The 15,237-nt window shown below is 41.5% G+C and overlaps 1 protein-coding gene across 1 annotated transcript in view; it reads left to right on the plus strand.

Moving 5' to 3' along the window:
• The window catches only part of FGF9 (fibroblast growth factor 9), a 28,584-nt gene extending 13,950 nt beyond the window's left edge, over nt 1-14,634 (plus strand). The window contains exon 3 of the mRNA XM_028106545.2: nt 13,847-14,634. Coding sequence (XP_027962346.1) covers nt 13,847-14,092 — 246 coding nt within the window. The 3' untranslated portion in view covers nt 14,093-14,634. The remainder of the gene's footprint in view (nt 1-13,846) is intronic.
• The last annotated feature ends 603 nt before the right edge of the window (nt 14,635-15,237 follow it).

Below are 15,237 nucleotides of genomic sequence, written 5' to 3' on the forward strand. Positions count from 1 at the left end.
ATCAAGATACTTTATTTTTTTAAAAAAAATTTTATTTATTTGTCGGAGAGAGAGAGCACACAAGCAGGGGGAAGGGCAGAGGGAGAAGAAGGCTCCCCACTGAGCAGGGAACCTGATGCAGGGCTCTATCCCAGGACCCTGGGATCATGGCCCAAGCTGAAGGCAGACGCTTAACCATTTGAGCCACCCAGGCGCCCCTGTTATCAAGATACTTTAAAGCATCAAGAGTAATTGACTGTAATAAATATCTCTTTTAAAAAGAATGCCATGAAAAAAATTAATCTCCTTTAAGAAGCTTGCATTTAATGAAAGATATTTCACCTTTTCATTAAAAAAGGTAGCACAATCATTAAAATTGTAATGATACAGGAAAGTAGAGCATAGAATCTGTAAAAGTGATACAAAAGGATGATGTGCAGATTTTGGGTTTGTATCCCTTTTATAGCACTTACTTTTTTCTGTCCAGAATTTTAATTCCTGTTGGTCTTTTCCACTAGATTAAATTTCTAGGAGTCAGATTCTCTGTCTTTATAATCTTTCTGTTTTTTAAAGGCCCAGCAGTACACGTTCGGTGCAGTTGGCATATGGTCAGTGTTTGCTGAACTGGCTCTTCAGCCTGTCACGACCCACATAGATGCAGAGCCTCACTGAATTTGGGCACTGTGGTTGATAGCACTACCTAGTATGTGGTTGTCCTCTTACAGGGTCCTCTTCTTCCTTATTTAAAGATCCAAACTTTGTAGATGACAGAGTGACTCATGCCTAGTTCTTGCAGCCCTCAGACCAGTGCTTTGGAACCTGACCATCAACCTGATGGAGATGCTTATAAAACATGTATTTCCTAGTAGATTTGGTTGTTATGTTTCTAGAGACACAATTGGGCCCTGGTTTATATGAATCCATGTAATAACTAGGTGTGATGGATTTTTGACTGTGTTTCCTATGCACATGAACTTAAAAAATACATTGGTCAGGGCAGTTGTCTCTACTGGGTTAGAGGTATATAAGTCAAAGAATTTCCCTTGCAAGGTGTCTCCATGGTGTGGGGTAGAGGGGGGAGAGACCCTATAGATCTACTTGTCCCAGAATGAAAGAATATATCAATCTCTCTATTTTCTTAAAAAGATTTTATTTATTTATGAGAGAGAGAGGGAGCGAGTGAGAGCACAAACAAGGGGAATGGCAGTGGGAGAGGGAGAAGCAGACTCCCCGCTGAGTAAGGAGCCCGATGTGGGGCTCGATCCCAGGACCATGAGATCACGACCTGAGCAGAAGGTAGACATTTAACCAACTGAGCCACCCAGGTGCCCCTATAAATCTCTTTAAGAGGAAAACATAAAATCTCTGAGATCCTTAGAAACACATACTGATTTAAATGATCATGACTATGTCATTTGAATATGAACCAACACAAATTTTTATTTTATTTTATTTTATTTTATTTTATTTTATTTTATTTTATTTTATTATGTTATGTTAGTCACCATACAGTACATCATTAGTTTTTGATGTAGTGCTCCATGATTCATTCCAACACGAACTTCTTATACTTCTTTAGCAACTCCAATTCGAAACATATTAATGTTAAAATTTGCACTAACCTCTAAGACCAATAAAATCCAGATTGGCGTGATTGAGTTAGTGTGATGGAAGATGGTATATGACTGAGGCTAAGATGCTGCTTCACTGTCCGTGTGGCCCTAAAGCTTTTTTTGAGCTGAGCACACCTGTTCCTTTGAGCACCTGAGGAAGACAGTTGTGCCCCTAACCCTCAAGTCTTCCTATTCTAATTCCTGGGAGACCAGATGATGTGCTAGGTATGTCTTTCTCTTTTCTTATTAGCCCTGGTGGTGAAAGTAGCACTAATTAGCACTACTTAGCACAAATACGTTCTTGGGTGGCAGTATACAGTTACAAGTGGTCATCTGGGGGGGTCCAGAATAGCCTTAAAACAATCCCTTTTTCATGAAATGAAAAGACCAAGTGAAGACAAAGGACCTAATTTGGAGGGCTGCAGTGCTCTCTAAATTAGGTTCTTTGTCTTCTGGGGGTCTGCAGATGCCAGTTTTGAAAATATCCCATCACAGTAGGTGTGAAGTCCAGCAAGGAGGCTTAGTGGTATGCTGGAGAGGCAGCTTGAGCCTGGCAGTGTATCAGAGACCTTCTTGTCTCCATTGGGCATCCTGCATTGACAATTGTGAGCAACTTTTGAACGAGCAGAATAAACTAGTGTGTTTGTGGAACAGGATATCGTACCAAAGGCAAGGCACCACTAGACTTAGCAATTTGTCACTGTGGTTTGTCAGTTCAGATTACTTTGATGATAGATGTTTAGGCATGTCCTGTAGATAGTCTCCAAAGAATGTAATTCATATAAAGGAAATGAAAAGGGTCATTTGTTTAGTAATCTACTTGACAGCAGTATGCTATGGAAATAGGTGGTTTTAAACGGATGTTTTGGGAAATAGAGCATTACCTTATACTGCATATGACGTTGCCGGTTTTCAAAGGATCGAGTAATAATTCTTTGATGATAAAGAGGGCAGCTCCTCAGAAGAGCATCTTCTATATTATTTGATTTAGTTCATACACTGTCCTTGTTTTAGAGATGGGGAGAGTGAGGGTTTAGTGGCTTAGTGGCTTACTCAGGGTCACATAGATAGTGACAAATTACGATTTGAATGTAGGTGAATGAATAAACTTTGTTCAAAACATATGCATAAGAGTTGCCATCCATTTTTGTGAATACAAAATAATTTTACCAGAATTAACCATGTATTAGAGAAGGATTTAGTATTTCCTTTATAGATATGATTTTGGAACAGTTTTTTTTTCTTTCTAGTAGCCTAGTTTTTATTTTGTGGTTTGTTTGTTTCCTTAGCATCTGTACCAATGGCCATTAATTCGTGGAAAATCATCTTTTAACAAATGTATCTATTTGTTTATTTAATTTTAGTTAAGTATATGTTGTTTAGTGGATTAGCTTTACTGATTTACTGAGACATGTTTAAAACATCCCACATTAGTAATGACCAAAGTCACAGAACACAGGTCTGGAGACAAAGGCCTTGGAAAGGACTTGGTTTTAATCATTAATAGCTCAGGAGATTGCTCTCATCTCGTCTGGAGGAGGATGGTCCTGGGTACCAGGCAACATGCTCAGCAGTGGTCTTTGTTCAGGCTCAGGAGTCTTGGAGTAGAATCTTCCTCATGACAGGTGCAGGCTTCACACAAGATCCCTTCTGTTTCCTGCCCTTGGTTTTACTCATATTCCCTGCTCCACACTGCTGCGTTTGCGGAAGCTCTGTGGCCTCAGTGTCTGCCCAAGAAGTCTGATGAGGAAGGCTTGAGCGTGTGGCCGTTTCTTGGGGCAGAGTCTCCACTGGCACCTAGTTCTTCTGTGTCCCTACTAGAATTCCATTTCATAAAGAGTAGCTCCATGGAGGCAGGGACTTGCTTACTTTTGTTTCCTATGGAACTGCCAGTACTTAAAACAGTGTCTTGCATGCAGTTGGCACTTATTACATGTTGCAAGTATGAATATATTGTCAGTGGGATCCCAAATCACTTGTTTGTTTGTTTGTTTCTTTCTAAGAAGACCTTGTGGATCCTGGCTCCTAAACACCTAATTTATGAAGATTAGAAGGGTTGATGTGCAGACCAGAGTGGTTCCTGACCATTTTGTGTATAAGGCTCTCTTTTTGATAAAAAATGTTAGGGAGATCCACAGGATAGTAATTGTGCTTCTGCCTTTTTTTAAAAAAACTTTATTTATTTGTCAGAGAAAGAGAGAGCACAAGCAGGGGGAGCGGCACGCAGAAGGAGAGGGAGAAGCAGGCTCCCCACTGAGCCGGGAGCCCGATGTGGGGCTCGATCCCAGGACCCTGTGATCATGACCTGAGCCGAAGGCAGACACTTAGCCGACTGAGCCACCCAGACATCCCCCCACTTTTTAAAAAGATTTATTTATTTGGGGGGCACGTGAGGTGGTGGGTGGTAGGGGCAGAGGGAGAGGGAGAGAGAGAATCTCAAGCAGACCCCACTGAGCACGGAGCCTGAGGAAGGGCTCGATCTCACAATGCTGAGATCAAGACCTGAGCTGAAATCAGGAGTCAGAGGGCTTCACCAACTGGGCCACCCAGGGGCCTCTGTGCTTGTGTCTTTTGATTGAAAAAAAAAATACATTGCGACAAAACCTACTGTGAATTCATTAACATTGTAAAATGAATGTGTTACAGAACAGTTCATATATACATTTGAAAAGAGCAGCATATCTGTGCAATGGATATTTCACTTACATAGTTGACTGGCAATGCTGACTAATGGCTTTCTTGTCCTGAGCCTCCCTGCACGCATGAAATCTGGTTAATGTGTAAATTGGGGAGCATGAGGACCACCAAGAGAAAACAACACTGGGGGCTACAGAGGCACAAGCTGACTGCCTCCAAGCACTCCCTGCTTCTTCTACTCCTCACTTACTTGCTACTTGCCCTCACCCCATCCTCCATCTTACCTCCCCAGCATCACCTCTCGGTTCAGAATGGATTGTTGGTCACACACAACCTGAACTCCTCCTCACCAGAGCCTGTTTCACAGACTGGTTCTGAATTGCAGAGCCTTCTGCTTCTCTTACTAAATTTGCTTGTGATCCCGAAGTCATTACTGGTGGCACTTCCATATCATCTGCAGACATCCAAGGAGAAGCAGAAGGGAATGGCCTGATGGGCACATTTCCAGCAGAGGTCCTGCCAGGCGATGCTCTGCCTTCTTGCTTCAGCTCACACTATAAAAAAGTGTCCTTTTGGGGATCTATTTAGTGCCACATTTTTCCTTTTTTGTGCTTTTTGTTGGTGATTTCAGTGTTTAGAATGCCCCCAAAGCATAGTACTGAAGTGCTGTCTGGTGTTTCTAAATGCGAGATGGCTGTGATGTGTCTTACCGAGCACACCAGCTAAGTAAGAGAGACTTGGGTGAGTGTGTGCCACAGTGCTGTTGCTGCTGTGTTGTCGGTGAGTTTGTTGTTAAAGAATCTACAACATTAACTTAAATAGAAACCCACAAAAAACAAGGTTATGTATTGATTGACCAAAGTGTTATGACTGACTTGCGTTATGACACCCCTGCTGCCAAGGGCTCCCCCTCAGGATTAAAAGGTTATGGTGTTACGTGGGAGGGACATATACAGAGCTGTCTTCCTTTGTCCTCTTTATAAATCCTTAAAATCCTGACATAAGTCGATCCCTTCTTTTCTTATTCTTTTTGTCGCGTGTATTGTAATTCACTGAAATCTCCGTCATGATTTGCTTTTCCTTTGTAATGAAGTGCTCAAAGCTCAATGCGGTATTCCAGAACAGACTTGCCAAGGTCACACCAAAGACATCCCTTTCCCTGTGGTGCGCGATGTGATTGCTTTGCATGGAATGATTTTTGCCCATTTAGCTGCCATGTTGCTTTGTATGTTCTCACGTAATTGCTGTCCACCCTCTGCTCCAGATTTCATCCCTCCATCCATTTTCCACATGAATTGCTGTGTTTCAGATAGTTTTCTCTTGGCTGTGTTGACTTGGCCTGTATTCTTTTTCTTTCTCCATCTTTCAAGTTCATTTTCAGTTTGCAGTGTTTTGATGGAATATCGAAGCCTGTTTACTTGCATTTGGAACGGTTTGAAGCTGGAGGTAAAGCAGGGAGTAGTGGAAACACAAAGCTTAGCATCCCAGCTCTATTGCTCACTTGCTGTGCGACCTTGGGCAGTCTGCTCAAACTTGCTGAGCTATAACTGTGAGACAGGGCTAATGACAGCCGCATCACAGCATTGCCGTGAGGATTAGAGAAGACGAAGCCCATAAAACAGCCAGCACACTGCTTGGCTCGCAGTGGCTCGTTAGTGCAGGCTTGTTCCCTTAGCATTCTTCATGGATGAGTGTGGCCGTGGTGGAACGCTGCCCTGGTACAGCCTCTCATACTCCTTACTGGACACGAGATGCACAGAAAGTGTGTTTCTCGCAAGTTTGAATTCTGGAATGAAGATGTATGACGCAGTCTATGAAAATAAATATAAATTTCCTTCGTTCCTGCATCCCTTGAATCATACTTTAAAATGTTAACCATAAAGCCTTGCTTATCAAGGTTAATTTTAGATACTTTATTTTTATATGTAGCTCGTTATTATTTTATCCACATAGTTAAAGAAGTTTCTTTGGGATTTAATTTACTTCAGTACTATTGTAATTCTTTTTTTTTCTAATGTTCACACATTAGTGGATTCACCAGGCTGTCACAGCACCTGAAATGTCTACCATCAGAATTGGTTTTTCAGGATTAAAGCACTGTTTTATAAAAAAGGATCTATGTCAGCATATGAATTTGGTTTTGGAGCGATGGAATTATTAGTTGATGGTATTAGCCCTGATTACTATTGGAAGTGGGTTGTTCCACTCTAGCAGAGAGAGGGGCCCTGAGAGACTTAGACACAGCCACCTTCATGTTACAAAGGGGAAGGGACAGCCACACCGGTCACTTTCTAAGAGAGCAGGGCCATTTATATATCACAAGTTCAGGGGTGGGAGGAGAAGTTTGGTTCCAGAGAAATCTGGGCTGGCATGAGTACAGCGGGAGCTAGGAGCTGGGGACCCAGGAAGTAGAGGGGATGCCAGAGACAGGCTTTATCTGCTTTGCGATTTTATGTAGGGTTTCTCTGTGGGTGTTGGGGGTGGGGATGGGGGTGTAGGGGCCCATGAGCATTGGCTGGGGGTATTTGAGAAGTTCAAGAGTTCTGGTATTATTTATCTTTGATGTTGCATTTTGTCTGCCTTATGCCCACATCCAGCTTTCCCGTTCGGTTTTAGTGCTCTACGACATTGCTGACTTTTTATTTTCTTGCAAGACTTGTTTTTTCTCCCAAGTAAGTTCTCTGAGGGAGAGCTTATGATGTAGGGTTTGTGGGTCCGGCATGTTTCTGGTGGCCAACATGGTGAAGAGGATGGTGGTGGGCCCTAAAGTGCAAGGACGTAGTGGTCAAGACACCTTCCAGGACGGGATCATCCTGATGGTCTCCCAGGGAGAAGAAAGGAGGGGCTCCTTGTGCCAAAGTGATGTCTTCTTCCTTATCCTCCTTTCTTCCTCGAAACAGCAACCTCATTCCCGTGGCTGCTTCTGGAAGCATTAATTCAGTCTGCATTTCTGATCAGCTGCCCCCACCCTCTCTGCAGTGGGCAATTGATGCAGCACATTTTATTTGGTTTCTTTCCTTATTTTCCTCCACTGCAGTTTCTTTTTCCATTTCCTGTTCAGTGTGTCCTTCCAGAGTTTTTGTGGATAGCTCTGCTTTCTCCATTTTGATGTTCCAAGACTGAATCCCTAGAATCTTAGACCCAAAGAGACCTTAGAAATGTCTTAGTCCAGTTCCCTCATTTTACAGATAAGGAAATTGAGGCCCAGGATTATTAATCAACCCGCCCACTGCTCCCAGACTCGTGTGTGTGTGTGTGTGTGTGTGTGTGTGTGTGTGTGTGTGTGTGTAAGTTTGGCATTCCTTTATGTAAGGAAATTCCATGAATCTTTTAGTTCTTCAAAAATAGTCTTTGGGCTTCCACTGTCATTGTATTGGTTCATTTTTCGGTTTCTCTTAATTTTATTTCTACAAACCAAGTTCTTAATTTAACCCGGTTTGTCTATCATAGAAAACCTTTGGCACATTTTTCTTTTCCGATTCCACTCCCTACGGTATATTTAATGGTTATTATGGAAACAAAGTAGTTGGACTCAATTGTCTTTGTCTTTTTGGATCCCGTATTTCCTTAATTTCCCCTCCTCCTCTCAGCGGGATGGGTTTCCGCCATGGTGTGTCAGTCAGATTCTTCCAAGGTGTTCCCTCTGCTCTGGGCTCTTCCCTCTTGCGCTATGCACTGTGAGGTTTCTTCAGCGTTTGCAGGTCTTTGATATGTATTTTCAGTGGTCGCTGGATGACTGGCTACTCTTGCCAGATCATCATCTAGGGTAAGAAATGTTACATGTGATTTCTTTTTACTCTGGTGTTCTAAGATCCTAAAAGAAGTTTCATGATTTTTTCCTGTAAGGTTCTCAGTGGAAGCATTAAACGTGCATTGTCTGCATACGGGCACAAGCAACAAAATTTCCTAAAGTGAACACTGGACTTCTCAAATTTGAATCCTCGTGTACCTGGAGCAAGGTTTTCTTTCCCCTGTGGGACTACGTCTCTGGAAATGGAGTACAAGTTGACGAGCTATTAAGATTTGCTAAACAAGTATCCGTGTCTATAGTGGCTTCTAAGGAAGGCCCCTGAATTGTCTAGCCTGTCTGGGGCAGGTTCTGTCCTTGGCGGCATTGTTGGTGCCACAAGGCTGGTGAGCACACAGCCTAGAAAGGGTCCGTGTGCGCCTGGATTCAGACTGGGCCTGGCCTTTGAATCCGCAAATACCCAAGTAAGCTGCTCCTGGAGAAAGGGTGGTTTGTGTTTGTTTTGTTTAGTGTTTGGAGGGGGAGGAGTGGAGAGAATGTCGGAATTCTTAATTTTCTCTATACTTTGATGAGACCAAATGAAAAACTGCCTGCCTCCTTGCTTCATTTTGTTTACATTGACCAGACACAACTGATCTAATTGTTCCCACAATTCTGAGATCATGGAAAGAAAGCAGGCCCCTCTGGAACAGTGGGGATTTGAAAGACGGGGCTTACGGGGAGCCATATCAAGGTGCCGGGGGGTTGGCTCTGAATTGGAGTCTAATAAAGTAAGAAATAGTGCCCTCTTGCCTATTCTCCTCTGTGTTTGTTGCTTTCTGTCCATTTGGGGACTTCTCCCAGGAGAGAAGAGTTAAAAGACCTGGCTTCTTATTAATGGTCCTTTAGTCATTATATTTAATCACCCCGATCCTTGCAACAACTCCCATTAAGACTTTACTGCTAGATTATTAATGAGGAAGAGTACATCTGTACGAGTAATTGTGGTTGAGGGAGGTTTAAATACCACGACTGTAATAAACGGGAGATATGAGAATGAGTGATTGCATCAAATCATTAACTTGCAAAATGTTTGGGAACTCTACTATCGAGTTAGTTTCTGTGTAGTCACTGACCTTGGATTTACGGGTTGGACTGGTTTGTGCAACTAGTTTAAGTGACCCACTGAGTTGAATAAATGCAACCATTTTGTATAGTGTGGTTAAAGCTACACCATATATATTTATAAACATATTTATAAATGTATTTATATATACAAAGGAATATGGAAATCATGTTTTAAAATGGCAGCATGCCATAAGCCTATATGTTTTCCATGAGAACTGTTGAGCCTCAAATTTTGAAAATTCTGATTTCAGTTTTTAAGAGGGTATAGATATGAATTGGGCATAGTAATGCCCATGTGGATTACACATTTTCCAATTGTCTAATATTTTAAGTGGTGTCTATATGAGTTTATGTCTTATAACATTCCTAAGCATTCCCTAGGGTGTGCTGTAATTTTCACATTATTATCTCATTCTTTGGTTTTAATAGGATTCGTAAAAGTTTTGAAGTTTTAATTTCAGTTTTTCCCACTGCTTAGAATTTGATGATATAAAATGAAAAGAGGTTTCCATAGTTGCTAACATTCACCAGATTTTGTTCCAAAGCATGGACTTTAGTAGACTTTTGAATTAAATCCACATTCTCCACCCAAGCCTAGTGATATAATCCAACAGTTCAAAGATAGGTATGCCATAAACAGCTATAGTTAAATAATCTAAAGAAAAAAAAATTAAAACATGGAAATACAATAAAACAAGAATTGATCACTTTATAGTGGAATACTCTATAAACTGTCTGCATTGGAAACATGTGGTGAGTTTTAAAACATCTGAGTTCTATAATTCTAAAGTGTATAGTTGATTGGAAGGCAGAAACTTTTTTTCCTTCACTGCATATATAGAAGAATACAGGCTAATATGTTTTTGCTGTCCCAATTTGCACTCGTTTGCTTATTTTTAATTTAGAAAAATCACTGCGGGGTACAAATACGTAAGTATAGTCACCTCGACTAAGTATTTTGTCACTGAGTTCTAAAGTGTGATCATAAAGAGAGTAATTCTGTAAATCTTGCTATTTTATCTGTCTCTCCAAAGCAGAAATCACACGTTAATGTAATCCCCAATAAGAGGAAGAAATTATTTAAAAGAATATACATGGCATAAAAAAGTAACAGGGTCTTTAATTTTAATGATCGTTTTAATTTTTAAGGTATGTCAGTTTATCTGAGTGGCATTATACTAATTGTGTCATAATTACAGGAGCTGAAATGTACCAGCGCTTTTGCAATGTAATGTCTGCACGATCTCATTTAACTTGTTAACTGAAGTCAGACAACCCTTCCGCGTAGGAGGCAATTGAACTCTTAACCATCACAAAAAGTTCTGGCTATAGATGATGCTGTTTTAAATGGGATAATTCACTTTATTTTCTGGGTTGCCTAAAAAGTTCTATTATGTGTATATAAAAAATGCTATAATAGCCTGCCAGGGGAAATAGAGCAGTGAAAAGGCTAGTTCAGTTTCCTAGCTTATAACTTTTTTAAAAAAAGGTTTTTTTGTTTGTTTGGTAGACTAAAAAAACCCCTCAAAACATATATAATGAGAATCTTTTCATAAATACTGAAAACAAATGTGTTCCCTTGCTAGATTGTGATGTCCCTACCACTGTAGACTTTTGTTCATAATCTCTACGCATTCCTCCTGCAAAGCGAATAGTGTTTTCTAAAAATTACATTTTGTTAAGGTAAAGAGGGAAGGAAGCACATAGGAGTCTTAAGAGTAACAGTTGCTTCGTGTAATTCCTGAGCATGGTGTGCGAGCCCTAGCCTTTCCCCTGTGCAGCCCTCTCTAGTGCCTGGCCCTTTGGAAACAGCACCAGAAGCCTCCCTGGAGGAGGAGGTCTGGAGGAATCACAGTGTTTAGTGAAAAGCCAAAAAAACCCAGAAGGGACTGGTCTCCGGAGTGCGGCGCCTCCAGTAGGGCTCCTGGAAACTTCTTGCTCTAGTGGCTTCATTCCCATAATAACGAGATCCTGTGGCAGAGACCAGGGCCAAGTCATTTCACATCTGGGTCTCACTGTCCCATGTATTTAACAGGAGAAGTTGTATTAGCTGTTTTCCAAAGTTCCTCCCAGTTGTGAGAGGTTATGATGTTAACATAATGTCACCAACCACCATTGTTTATGGAGGGCTTCCTCTGTGCCAGGCATGTTCTTTGCGTATTTGTAATGGCCCTGTCTGAAGATACTAACCTGCTTGAAAGCTGAAGTTACTGAGGCTTGTGGAGGTTAAGGACAGAGTCGTAAATGTCCCACAGCTAGTGAAGGGCAAAGCTGGGATGTGCATGGGCCTTTGACGCCACAGTTGGGCTCTTCACCAGCATGCAAAAACTACCTGTCTTCTGCTGAGGTGATGTTGTCTGTGTTTCTAATCCAACAAAGGCCATTGTACGAGAGGTCCGGTAGCTCTGTAAAGCAAGCAGGACTAGTACATCACTCATGGTTCCAAAAGAAGAAAGAAGTGTTCTATTTTTTAAGTAAAATGTCTGTCAGGTGATATGATTTCCTGCTGAGAAAAAGCAAGCTTAAAATGAATTAGTTTTTCATGTTTTTTGAGGAACTAAAGGTTCAGCATACAGTTCCATACGCTGGTCCATTTTATTAGGTAAGAAGAAAAAAACAAAAACAATTTGTTTAGAAAATTTACTTAATCACAGCAAACCCAAACCAGGCATTTTTAGCCAGGAATAATCTTGTCTGTGAGGAGAATATTTATTATACAGATGGAAGTAAAGACTAAAATTGCTGGTAATGTCTTTAACACACTATTTTTATTTCGTCAGTCTTAATAGAGATGAAAGAGAAATCACATGCAGCCTCATCCTCCAGTGCAGGGGAGGGCCGGGGTTGTGTTTTCTCAGAAGAATGCACTTCTAGGTTTCCATGTGGAGTGAGGTGAAGGGCTGCCTCTCCGATGCTCACCCCCTCCTCCTGAGGGCGGAGCTCCTCCTGGAACCCCAGTGGAGTAATCCCTCCGAGGGGGGAGCCGTGGAGGACTTCTCACTCCCCGCAATTCATTTTGTCCCTATGAACCCTGCATCAGCCTTCCAAAGCTTTCCCGTCGTTTCTGTCCTTGACAGTCGAATCTGTCCTTGACAGACACGTTGTTTTTTCTTTTTGCTTTGCCCTGTTTGATTTAAGAAGAACTTGTCCAGTGAGATAATATTGTGTCAGAAGCCCTTTCGGGGCTTGGAAGAGCACCCATCAGGAGGTGCGGGCAGGCCCTGTGTGCTTTGGAGTGGGTGTTAAGCCTCCGGTTCGTAAAAGAAATAGGGGAGCCGGCCTCACATTGGACTGTTGATTTTGTCAAATTCTCTCCCTTTCTCCCTTTGCTCTCCTGACTTACTCCAGTGCAAGGACGTGATGGATCCTGCCTGGCTACTCTCTATGAACTCAGTGTGCTAAATTGTGTCTCAGGTGTGTGCATGTAAAGAGGGCGCCTGGGGGGGCTCAGTCGGTTAAGCGTCTGCCGACCCTGGGTTTGAGCCCCGTGTCAGGCTTCCTGCACCGCGGGGAGCCTGCTTCTCCCTCTCCCTCTCCCTCTGCTGCTCCCCCTTATTGTGCTCTTGTTCTTGCTCTCTCTCTTAAATAAATAAAATCTTAAACAAAAAAAAAAGGACATCTGTATTTTGGTGATGTCTAGTTTATTGTCCTCTGGGTCTGAATGTCAGAAGTGGAAGAAAGTCAAATGCCCTACCTTCTGCTGTTTTAAGTGTGTGCATGGACATGTGTTTTTTTTTGGTTTGTTTTCTTATTTATGTAAGTTGCCAGATGAGCAAGAGCAAGGGGAATATTTTTAAAGGTCATTTTGTGTTCATGTTTTAAAAGTACCGTCGAGGAAGCTATTGATTTGAGAAGTTGTGGCCTAGTGGTGAGAAGAGCAAAGAGGCTACTAGTCCCATTGCCTTGTTTCTCCAGGGGACAGCTTTTGTGGCTTGGGTGTGCTCTTGGTTCTGGGATGTGAGGCGTATGTTGTTTCTGGTCATGACTTCTGTCCAGGAGACACATGGCTGCAGGAACCCTGGGGCATGCGGTTAAATGGGACCTAGAGTTTCATAAAGCTCAGGTGGAGGGAGAGGTGCAATACATTTTTAAGTAGGAGCGCTACAACAATTGTTTTTACTTCTTTGTCTTCAGGAAGACTCAGTCACACAGAAAGCATTCTATCTTGAAATGTGGACCATGGATTAACTGCATCAGAATTCCCCCAAAGGCCTGTTAAAAATGCGTATTTCCAGACTTTCTGGATCAGAATTTTAAAGGGTTGGAAATTGCAAATTTGCAACTATCCTACTTCAGAGGGCAGAAGGTATCTGACCACAGTGCTGGTGTTGAGAATGTTGGTCTATATTGCAAGTACTTTATAAAGCATATATTAAAGATGAGGCAGTTATCTGAACTTTTCCCTTCAGCGAAGGCTCTACCTCGCAGGATGGTCATTGTCCTAATTGCTGCAGTAAAAATGGGAACAACTCATAGCATTGGTCGTCCTTTGTCTGTCGGGCTTGTTCAAATAATGGACATACGAAAAAAATCTAGAAAACGTTTGCAATCTTTTGAACTTCAGTCGGTATGGAAAACAATTAGAATGTAGTTAAATTTATACAGTCAGGCACTTTTTGCAAAATACGTCACAATGGTTAACATGGGTTAAAATCAGTATTTTCTCACCAGAGTTATATTGTGTCGCGATTGGATATTGCTTTAAAAACAGAAAGTAGCTATTTTGGAAAATGCTGATTTGTTTGTTTGTTTGTTTTAACAGGAGAAACTAACCCAAGAGTGTGTATTCAGAGAACAGTTTGAAGAAAACTGGTATAACACGTACTCTTCGAATCTGTATAAACACGTGGACACTGGAAGGCGATACTATGTTGCATTAAATAAAGACGGGACCCCAAGAGAAGGAACGAGGACTAAACGGCACCAGAAATTCACACATTTTTTACCTAGACCAGTGGACCCCGACAAAGTACCTGAACTATATAAGGATATTCTAAGCCAAAGTTGACAAAGACAATTTCTTCACTTGAGCCCTTAAAAAAGTAACCACTATAAAGGTTTCACGCAGTGGGTTCTTATTGATTAGCTGTGTCATCACACCAGCTCCACAGTTGCCAAACTTTGCCGCATGCATAATGTACGATGGAGGCTTGGATGGGAACATGCTGATTTTGTTCTGCACTTAAACAGGCTTGTCCTCCTGGAGGACCGCCGCTGCCCACTTGCTTGATTTATTGTGAGAGGAGGAGAGGGAGACTGAGCGGGGGTGTGAGTGTGTGCGTGGATGAGGAGCAGGGGAGATGGAAGAGAGAAGCAGAAGCAGAGAGGACCGCGGCCTGATGCATGCTGGGATTTAGACGCGCTTTTACATTTTTGATCAGTTGTACTTCATCTTGTATCAGCACAGCTGCCATACTTCGACTCATCAGGATTTTGGCTGGTGGCCTGCGCAAGGGTACGCTGCATTTTCAAAGGCATGGAGGGTGCAGTCTTACTTAAGAGACTTTTTCAGTTAATGCTCACTGGTTCCATCCCGGTGAATTTAAAGCAAAGACCTCTTAGTAAAAATTAAAAAAAAAATAAATAAATAAAAATAAAAAAAAAGTTAAATTTATTTATAGAAATTCCAAAGGCAACATTTTATTTATTTTATATATTTATTTATTATATAGAGTTTATTTTTAATGAAATATGTACAGGCCAGATAGGCATTTTGGAAGCTTTAGGCTCTGTAAGCATTAAATGGCAAAGTCCGCTACGAACCTGTGGTAAATTCATGCAAGTAAATATAACGGTGCATGGATATGAGAAATTCTAATGACCCTAATGTACTAAAGGCGACAATCTCTTTTGTGCCCATATTATTGTAAACTTATGCACATCATTCATGACACTGAGTATTCACTCTTCAGACTGCTTGTTTCCTAGCTTATCCCAGAGGATTAAAGAAAAACTGGGTCTCAAACTTTTATTCTGTGTCTGTAATATTTCCTCTCTCATAAGTGACTTATTCCATCACTGTAACTTCACGGTTGGAAAATATAAGGGTTGGTATATATCCTATGTGTTTAAACCTATTGCAGAATATACCAAAGCTGAACAATAACTATGCTTTTATTTTAGTTGATCTCCAGGACAACAGGACTAACATCA

This window comes from Eumetopias jubatus, unplaced genomic scaffold (assembly GCF_037043125.1).
Source record: "Eumetopias jubatus isolate StellerSeaLion01/CBP00866 unplaced genomic scaffold, mEumJub1_p1.0 scaffold_3, whole genome shotgun sequence".
NCBI lineage: Eukaryota > Metazoa > Chordata > Mammalia > Carnivora > Otariidae > Eumetopias > Eumetopias jubatus.